Source organism: Carassius auratus, chromosome 21, assembly GCF_003368295.1.
Source record: "Carassius auratus strain Wakin chromosome 21, ASM336829v1, whole genome shotgun sequence".
NCBI lineage: Eukaryota > Metazoa > Chordata > Actinopteri > Cypriniformes > Cyprinidae > Carassius > Carassius auratus.
This window is the reverse complement of record NC_039263.1, coordinates 15,218,364-15,229,051: the sequence shown is the minus strand read 5'-3', so window position 1 is coordinate 15,229,051 and position 10,688 is coordinate 15,218,364. Positions and strand designations below refer to the sequence as shown.

General features: G+C 37.4%; 1 protein-coding gene and 1 pseudogene across 1 annotated transcript; one reads left to right on the top strand and one right to left on the bottom strand.

Moving 5' to 3' along the window:
- Positions 1-3,442, bottom strand: LOC113038112 (E3 ubiquitin-protein ligase RNF180-like; annotated as a pseudogene).
- A 1,078-nt stretch (positions 3,443-4,520) lies between these two features.
- LOC113038643 (5-hydroxytryptamine receptor 1A-beta) lies at positions 4,521-6,940 on the top strand. Its single transcript, XM_026196235.1, has one exon. The coding sequence runs from the start codon at positions 5,358-5,360 to the stop codon at positions 6,597-6,599; it is 1,242 nt and encodes a 413-aa protein (XP_026052020.1). The 5' UTR covers positions 4,521-5,357; the 3' UTR covers positions 6,600-6,940.
- Positions 6,941-10,688: the final 3,748 nt, after the last annotated feature.

Below are 10,688 nucleotides of genomic sequence, written 5' to 3'. Positions count from 1 at the left end.
GATGAACGCCATCACCCAGTGAAGAGAGTAGATAGAGATGATCACAAAGTCAATGTCAAATGGCCAGCCCCACATGTCTCCCAGATCCAGTGCATCCAGGCCAAATGCTCTGTGGGGAAACTGCCAGCGACTGGCAGGGCCGCCATGTCTCTGTATTCCTGAAAAAAAAAAAAATGAAATAAATGTGCAAACTTTTTAACGCCTAGTGTCCTGAAGACAAATGGCATTGCAAATGACATATAACAAACCCCAAAAGATGCGGAAACGCTTTGGACAGTTGGGCAGGGGCCATTTAGAATAGTTGGTCTTCTGAAAGGTCTCATGTCTTGAATGATACACTTTTGGAAAGCAAGTCTTTGTAGTTTGATTGAGCTCTGAAACAAAAGGTTGATCAGGTGGTTAGATAAAGTTCTTGCAAACGATATGACAAAAAATGGAGTTTATTTGTTCCACTAACCTTCCTGAAAGAGCACATGGGATATAAGGGTCCTACAGAGGGGACAGGGGGTATTGCTTGGCCTGTTCTTAGCTAGAGTTCTCAAACAGGGCTCACAGAACACATGACTGCAAGGATGGCACTTGTAAGGGCTGTAATATACCTCTAAACACACGGCACATGTGTATCCCTCCCTTTCTTCATCATCGCTGCCTGTTAAGTCCCACTTCATAGCCTGATAGGTAGAAATAACACATAAAATATGAATGAAGAACTGATACATTATGTTTAAGGGGGAAAAAAACAATTCTCCAATAAAATGACACCTGCTGCAACAGCCACTGTAACTGGAATGGCGTATTAAGATCCTCAGATCTTGCAGCAGCTTATTATTCGGATTTATGCCTGTCCTGATCCACAAATCTATTATTGACATTTTGCGAGAACTCTTTTCAGCACAACACAGATCCTTTTTTTTAATAGCTCACATATTTATGGCTTATCTGACTCCTCGTAGATTTAACAATATAGAGCTGTGTACCATTCAGAATTGAGGAAGCAAATAGGATGCAGAATTGTAAATCAAATGTGGCAAAAACAACAACAAAAAAAGCCGTATTCACCCCAATAACTATAATTTTCCTGCAGCTCCAACAGTAGAGCATTGAGCTAGAAATTGCCAAAGTCATGGGTTCTGAAATAAATGTATACACTGAATGCAGTGCAAGTCACTTTAGATATGCCAAATACTTAAATGTAACAATAACAATAAAGTTATAATAATCATTTGAATTATATAAGAATAGGGAAGTCCACACCACAGCTATAACAATAATGTCACAAAGGAATGATGTCATTGCAATCACTTTCAGAACATAAACAGTGAGTTATTATGCAAAGTAGCTGTTGTTATATTTATTTTTATAAATATCATTCTTGATGTAAATGGGCCTTTAAAATGAAATGAAACTTATAACATCTGTCAGTGTAAAAAGTCAGTTTTAATTATCCATTTAATCATCCATATATTTGATATCTTCATTTTTCATTCATATTTAAGCAGGCTGCCAATAATTATGGAGTTGACATTATGTAAAGTATTGCAATCTCACAAACTTTAACGTTGATAATGTAGAGTGCTGTTGGACAATGTGTAGTGTTGTTTGCCAAATTTAAAACCTTTATAAAATGTATAATGTCTGTGTAAAGAAAAATGTCTGATCATTTCAGAAGAAATGCATATCAGGGTATAAATAGCCATAATTATTCAAAATTATTTATTTTTGGACTATAAGTTATGTGTGATTGTTATAAATGTCTGTGATTGCAATTCAATTAAATCTAAATGAACATCCTGAAGGGAAGCCAAATTGATTTAGTTCACAAATAAGAACAAAATGAGTCAGCACCACTCACAACTTTAAAATATCTCACCAGATCTTTTGCTTCCTGCTGTCTCTGAATCCAATTCTCCTTCTTCCTCTGCTTCCTTCTTAGGCTTTTCAGGCGGTTTTTCTCTCTTTTGGAGAGCTTTGCCTCTAGGTTGGGTGAGATGCTTCCTGATGGCTCCTCCATCACTCGGAGTCTGACCTCCTCTGGATTCACAGCTCTTTCCAGAGAGCTTCTACTCTGGGAAGCAGAACCCACATGCCTTACTTCTAAGCTCTCCTGATAATCTGACAGCTGTGGTGGCAGTTCAGAAGGCAAAGAAACATCTGTGCCTCTCTCAACAGTCTCAAGAATCTGTGGTTCTTCAGTTGACTCAACCTCAAGTTCACTTTCAGCAGAGGCTACATGGGACACAGTACAGGAAAAGCTGAGGGTTGAGGAAGGAGAGGGACCTGAGCTTATTGTCTGAGGGAGAGCCTCCACCTCCTCCTTCCTCCTCACGGTATGTTCTCTAGTCCTTCCTAGTCTTGTCAGAAGAACTGGAGGTTTTAGATCCTGATCAACACGACTTTTACTGAGATGTACAGTTGTATCACATCCACAGGAGCATTTACAGCACTTTACAAAATTAAAGCCTCCTAAGCGAGCTCCACAATTCTGACAGTTTAATTTCCCCACTGTCCCAACTGGCCTGCAAGAAATGCACATTTTATCAGAACTGATAATTTTCAGAAATCAAAAGCCCAATTGCATTAATTAAAAACAAAGAAATGAGAACTACCTGATCAACACTTGCCAAAATCCAATCTGGCAAATTTTCAACATTCAAATGCCACACATTGCATGTGGCTGCAGTCTCGCTTGATGTTACTGCCTGTATTATTATAAAGCAATGTCACTTTTACATGAATGAAAATCTTAAACCTTTCCCAACATACTGCAGTTACCTTTCAAAGACAACATATTATAAGTTTTAGATCATAAGTCTCCCACCTTCAGGAGGCTGGTCGAGTCTATTAAACATCTACGGCACTTTCTGCAGCGAAGGTTTGTTGGATCTTCTAGTGTCCCCGATTGATCTTGTTCTTCAGTCTGATTGAAATGTGCATTAGAAAACCATGATTTATTACTGTACAAATCCCTAGGTAGATTAGTATTACACACAATATAATGCATGCATAAATAGTTTATTGTTCTTAAGTAGTGTAATATGTTGTCATCTTTGTATGTCTTCATAATTTTTTTTGCACATTAGAAAACTTAATGCTTGAGCATAAAACAGGCCAGTACAATCTCTTGCCACAAACAACATTAAAATTATTACAACACAGCAAGAATCACTGTATTAACTATCTAAACTCGCACTAATTTTCTCGTCAAGTTTTTACGGATATTTAAACAGTGTAAGTTAGTGTTCTTAATGAAAAATCTACAGTATTAGTTCCTGTACTGTCCGGTGTTTTTTACAGTCATTGTTATGTAAATACTTCCTGTTTGTCTCAGTTAAACATTTGGTTACGTATGTACCAAAAAAATAGCATACCACGAAAGAGCTAGCCATTTTCCTCGACGGGATTTCAGAAGAGCACCTAAAGTTGTTTGGCTAAAAGGCTAAAACAACAAACTGGCTCTGTACTAACCACTCGAAGTGCAATTGAATTCGCTACGGAAGCCGCAGAGGGGAAAAAGCCTCGGAACAGGCGTAAATACCGTAAGTACACAATAATGAATCTATTTCGTTCATAATGTTACTCATTCATTTATTAAATCAATCAAAATGTCCTAACCTAAAGCAGACGAATGCATAAAAATGTTGAAGAGAGACCTATAGGAACATGGAAAATTCCAATCGAAAAATGCTTTAAAACACAACTGCTTGTGGTATATTTGTGGTGTAAGTTAAATGCGCTGGAGCGGCGTTTTGTTACTTCCTCAGGCGATTGCGACTTCACATCTTTAGCCCCAATAGCCTATATATGTTTTGACTATTGAATTGTTTGAATAACTTTGTTTTACCATCTATGGCACACGCACGCACACACACACACCACACACATATAGGCTATGTTTATAATAGCCTATGTATCCATACAAATACAAAACAGTCTTTAAAATATAATTAATGTTAAAGGGGTCCTATTATGCTTTTTCAACTTTATATAGTCTGTAATGATATATATATATATATATATATATATATATATATATATATATATATATATATATATATATATTATAAGAGACCCATGCTAATTTATAAAAAATATCTCAGAAAAAAATTTGATATTGTGCATAGTTTGAGTGTGAAAGTCATTAACCAAAATGTGGCCCATTTTAGCTGACTTAATCCTAACTGTAATCTCACAGCTACTGAGAATTAAATTACAGTAAAGCCTAATATTTTCACACACACATATTGATTTATTTCCCAAATTGGAGTGACTTTTCTCAAATAATAGACACCATTATTTCAGCAGTTTAGGACACAAAATAGGACAGATGCTTATTTGATAACTGTTTAATTTCCTATTTGGATTATTATGTATTGACTTTTTTTAAAGATTAGACTAAGAGTTTTTTTCCAAGGCAATGTTAGATGCAGTGTTTCCTGTCATACCTACACATACTGGGTTTCAAAAACAGTATCATACCTTGATTTTAAATCCTGATCTCAAAGTTAAAAGAGGTGCTAAAGTCTGATTTTGTGCGGATGTTATAGAATTAAATAATCATCTTAAATCAAGGGAAGAAGGATTTTGAAAGTCTGACAGTAGCTTTGTAAAATTAACCCTGCGTGCTCTAAATGTCTCAAAATGATTAAGTTTAGAAATGTTGAAATGTAGGCTAATCAAAAAGTAATCAAATGTAATCAGTTACATTAATAAAATCTAATTGAAATATATAACTAGCCTACACATTATTACATTTCAAATAGGGTAACCTGTAATCTGTAACCTATTACGTAACATTTCCAAAGTAACCTTCCCAACACTGAATAGGCTACTCAGGGGTCTGGATGAAGGAGAGGTGTTTGGGCCAAACGTTGTTTTCTCAGCAGCAGACGCGCTACAGCAGGTGGCAGCAGCACCAATACAATTTTCAGCTCGACGGGTGTCGGTGCCGAGCGGATCGAAAACAAGCTTTACGAAAGCAAAAAAAAGTTGCTTTCTAAAGAAAAAGTTCACTCCTTTGGAAATTGAGGGAATTGGACCCCGTCTTAAAAAGCATCGTTCAAGCATTCAAATGTTGGAATTGCTTCAATAGTTTGTTGCTACAAATCGGATGATGAGGATGGATGGATCTCACTGGAAGAAATTCTGGAAAAACGCGCGTGCATTTTCTATGCCGAGCCCACCCGGTACACCTGCGTAGGTAACTGACGTCTAGAGTCACTGCTGATATAAATGGAGCCGCGTCGTCACAAGTCGTCAGTAACAATGTTGATGGCTGGCATCGCCTTCAAGTGTTTGAGCTCCTCTGAATGGAGTAGTGCTGTTTAATGAGGTTCTGCTAATTTTACGCTCTACGCGACATGGAAGAAAACAACGACACGTTCTTATCTTTTCAGAACGACAGTGGGTTAAATCAGCAGCTCGACAATGTGACTTTACCTGTGAAGGTTCCACTAAGTTATCAGATCTCCACGTCTTTGCTGATCGGCGCGCTCATTCTATGTTCCATATTTGGAAACGCGTGTGTTGTGGCGGCTATTGCTTTGGAAAGATCGCTGCAGAATGTTGCAAACTACCTGATCGGATCACTTGCTGTGACGGACCTCATGGTGTCGGTGCTTGTGTTGCCAATGGCAGCTCTTTACCAAGTTTTAGACAAGTGGACGCTTGGACAGGTAACTTGTGATATTTTTATTTCTTTAGACATTTTATGTTGCACATCTTCAATTCTGCACCTGTGCGCAATCGCTTTGGATAGATACTGGGCGATCACCAACCCAATAGACTACATGAAGAAAAGGACATTAAAACGTGCCGCTCTTTTAATCACCGTTACCTGGTTTGTCGGCTTTTCGATATCAATTCCACCCATGTTGATCATGAAATCTCAACCTAAGAGTAAAGCAGAAGACATGGCCAATCCTGAAGCTTGCATGATCAGCCACGACCCATGGTACACCATTTATTCCACCTTTTGCGCGTTTTACATCCCTCTGATTCTCATGCTGGTCTTGTACGGACGCATATTCAAAGCGGCGAGATTTCGCATTCGCAAAACCGTTCGAAAGCCCGAGAAGAAGAGGGTGAAATGTTTGACTGTGTCACCTGCGCTTTTTAAGCGAGCGAACGGAGAGCTGGGCAAAAACTGGAAAAGCGCAGTCGAACCCAAGCCCAACGCGTGCGTAAACGGCGCGGTGAAGCACGCGGAAGACGGTGAGTCTTTGGAGATCATCGAGGTTCACAGCAACTCCAAAAACAACATGCCTCTTCCCAACACGCCAAACTCTGTCCCTCTGTTCGAGAACAAACACGAGAAGAACACCGAGGCGAAGAGGAAGCTCGCCTTGGCGCGCGAGCGCAAGACAGTGAAGACGCTGGGCATTATAATGGGCACTTTCATTGTGTGTTGGTTGCCATTCTTCATCAAAGCAATCGTGCTGCCTTTTTGTCCGTCTTGTGATATGCCTTTGTGGCTCATCGACGTCATTAATTGGCTCGGGTATTCAAACTCGCTTTTGAACCCCATCATTTACGCGTACTTCAATAAAGACTTTCAGAGCGCCTTCAAGAAAATCATTAAATGTCATTTTTGCAGACCATAAACGTACCCTCTTTTCAGTTTTAACTGTCAGAAAAACGAGTTTATCCAGTAGGCCTATTGATTGCTCAGAAAAACAATAGTGGTGTATTTCAACAGCACTCCAAACTTGCTCTGTAGTAACACTATAAATATACATGATCCATCCTGATTTTATGTATCAGATGTATATGTTATGATGTCATTTTACATAATGTGTACTGCAAATGTTTATGTCATGTCCATGACAAACAAAGATCATGTCCATGATGTAAAAAATAAAAAGTCCCACTGTACATTTACCTTGTGTCCTTGTCCTTCTGTTGGTTTTTTTTAACTAATCATATGCACAGACCAAAAATGATAAATACTAATGTTTATGAATGAGAACAACAACTTGTGCAATTCTCAAAGAATAATTGAATTAAATAATTAAATAGAAATTGTATTAATTCATATTATATTTAAAGCTGTCTATCAAATAAGCAACAGCAAGAAAAAAAAATCAAAGGACATCTTATGTGAATTGTCACCTTGATCATTTGACGCCTGTAAAGATATGTTCATAACATTGACTTGGATTATATAAGTATCAATATGAATAATATAAATGTAAACCTATTAATTTTTTTTACTATGTCTGATGGCACATGACCACATTTAAGATAAAGGATTTCAAAAAGCTAATCACAGGAAGTGTTAATTTCTCAAGAGACAGCTATACATTTATTGATGCGTCACTTTCAGTCCATCATTTAAATGCGTCTTTATACTTTACCTCTTTGCCAGGCACTTTAAAACCCATTAATCCTGACTTGCACCTTCATCCCCTGTGGAAACCCTGCGTGAAACAATGGATACAAAGAAGCAACAGAGAGGCCGAAAGATCCTCTTAACAACTCCCTTCATAAAAGAATGTTTTCAACAAGATGCTCCACCGCACATATCTCTTTATTCCTCAAATAAAGACTTTATTAAATCTCAAGGCTTTTACATGAACAGGAATGTGCCAGTGCAAATTGTTCCAATGAATTATATTAACAGATCCCCAGCTGGCACTGTTTATGTCAACTGATGAATTCTTGTTGAAACATAATTGTCTGTTTGTTCCATCAGTGCTGGAAATTAAAATGTGAAAAGTCAATAAAACAGGCAACTGGGCTACATACTTGTGAGTTCAAACTCAAAATCTTTAGCAACTCTATAAGGAATTATTATTATAAAATTTTTTGGAGGATTGCACTAGGCGTAAATCCCTGGGTGGGGGGTGGTGGGAGGCAAGAACACTAAAATAAGATTAAAAACCATGCTCTGTATTGTAAATAAAAATGCTTTATACTTTAAATACTTGTGTAAAACAACACAAACGGGCCAAAAATGCATTTTAAGTTTAGAAAGATTTTTAGTCTGCCCCTTGCCTCACAGTGCTTTGGCCCAAATGCCAGCTTTGCTCTTTTACATCACCTACACACACACACACACACACACACACACACACACAGAGAGAGAGAGAGAGACAAGTCCGGTGAGAGAGACGTCAATAGTTGATGAACTCCAGTAAGTAAGGTTGTCAGCTATTTTATTCACTTAAACATTGAATAAAGTGATTATTTTATCTTTAATACATGATGGCAATGTATTTTTCGACGACTCCGCTATGTTAGTAATAATAACTTTACCTGTTTAACGGAAAGGGTTGCCAAGTGTTCACAACAAAACCTGCTCAATAGCTACTCAAAACTATCCCAAACGAACCACATTTCGAGGGGGGGAAAAATTGCGTTCCGGGTGCTAAAATAACATTATTGGGGTCACTTCAACCCGCAGCGCGGACATAAAAAAAAACAACCTGCAGCAACAGTGAAAAAAGCCCAATTCTATGGGAAAACTGCAGAGTTGGCAACACTGGGACAGACAGTAATGTCTACATAATGTAATGTAACCCCCGCTCTAAGCTAACTGTTAGACGAAATTTACACCCCGGCGCAATGATTGTATAATTTCAAAAGTTGCTACAGCAGCCCTGCCATCCAGTTGTGTCTGAATCACTAAAAGCCACTCAACAGAGCGGACACAGTGATGCTGGTCACCATAGCGACACTCAGATGTTTCAAACTCTGGGTCTGAGGTGCAATTATCTGATCAAAGGCCTAGGACAATACACAGAGCCCACGTGTACACCCACAGCTGGCGTGATGGCGACCTGAGGATCCACAGCTATTTATTAACAATGAGAAATCTCCAGAACCCTGCTGAGGAACCACTGCCGATCACTCAACAAACATCGGTGAGGTCCATTATTGTCTATTTTGGGTTACAGCTCTGCAAGAACAGATATACAGAGACAGTTTGAAACTAAATCGATAACAAATAAACCTTCTCAGCCAAAGAGAGCATGACTTGGTCTGTCAAGCTCTAAACGTGCCAAATAAACATCAGAAATAGTCCACAAGGATATATTCCAAATCTTCTAAATCCATCCAATTATTTTATGTGAGGAAAAGAGCTACATTTACACAGGGATCCAATAGAACTCTAGTTGAAATATGATTAATAAAACATTAAGCACATACTTGTAGCTTAATAATTTGGTAGTGTGATGTATAATATTTACTTTGAAACAGTTTTCACTCATAGATTGCTTGTAACTTTCACAAATAATTACAATGTAAAATGATTTTTTGAAGTTGTAAATATACTAGAAAGATAACTGGAGTATTTTAACAAGAAAATACAATTTCAGTCCTTCTATTTCAAAAAGTTTAGTGTTACTTGCCTTTTTTCGCTTATTTGTGAAGTTTACAAGCAGTTTCTGAAGATTGTTTCTTGTTTGCTGACTTTTTTCAGTGTACAGAAAAGGCAAGGGACACATCAAATCAAACAAAGGAATTCAGAAAGACTTAAACAGTTGTAACCTAAAAAAACATACTTCAGTAATATTTTTTATATTTACAGTTTTGAAAAATCTGACAAAATAACTGAAAGTAGGTTAAAAAAAGTGGGACACCGAGACCACTTCAGGTGAACTTTCCTAATCAGACCTACAAGCTCTAGTTATTCAGTTTGAGATCTATACTATTCTGAATATTTCTCAGCCGCTCAACCATAATCAGAGGCAGATGCACCGTCAAAAGAAGAGATTCTAGAAAGTCCAATGTAATCCAGCCAGCTGAATGCAGATTCTCAAGTGGCCGTCTTCACAGCAGGCAAGATACAAAGATTTAAACTCAAGAACGCAGCTCAGACATATGTAATTCTCAAGAGAAAATGGTACATCCAAAAAAAAATCCCTGGCTTTCTTGAGTCTTGTTCACACTAGCAACAATTGTCAAACAGACCTAAAATTGTAAAAATGTAGTTCTGTGGTTCACAATTACTGCTGGAGTGTATGTCAATGAACACTTTCCCAGAGGTGGCAGGTGCTGTATTCCAGCTTCGGTTAGAGGACATATGAAGGGTAAGATTTCCAAAACACTTCATTCAAAATCAAGACAGAAGAAAAGGTGTCCACATATGAGACAGCAAACAGGAACAGGCAGTATTCCACAAAACTGAAATGTATTGTTCATTGCTGTTTCAGGTTGGGGCTTTTTGCCATTTTTAATGAAAGAGACAGTTGAGAGGAGACAGGAAAATTATCAATTTAACACATCCTTGCTGAATAAATGTTTCAATTGCTTAAAAAAAAGCAAGAATAATAATTGATTGACCCCCAAACTTTGGAACGGTAGTGTATATTGTTAGAAAAGATTTCTATCATAAATACATGCTCTTCTTTTTAACTTTTTATTCATCAAAGAATCCTGAAAAAAAAGATATCACAGATTCCAAAACAATATTAAGCAGCACAACAGATTCCAGTACTGATAATAAATCAGCATATTAGAATGATTTCTGAAGGATCATGTGACACTGAAGACTGGAGTAATGATGCTGAAAATTCAGCTTTGCATCACTGGAATCAATTAGATTTTAATGTATATTATAATAGAAAAAGATAATTTTACATCATAATAATATTTCGCAATATAATTTTCCCCTGTATGTTTGAAAAATAAATGCAGCCTTGATGAGCAGAAGAAAATCCTGTAAAAAAATCATAAAAAAATCATTC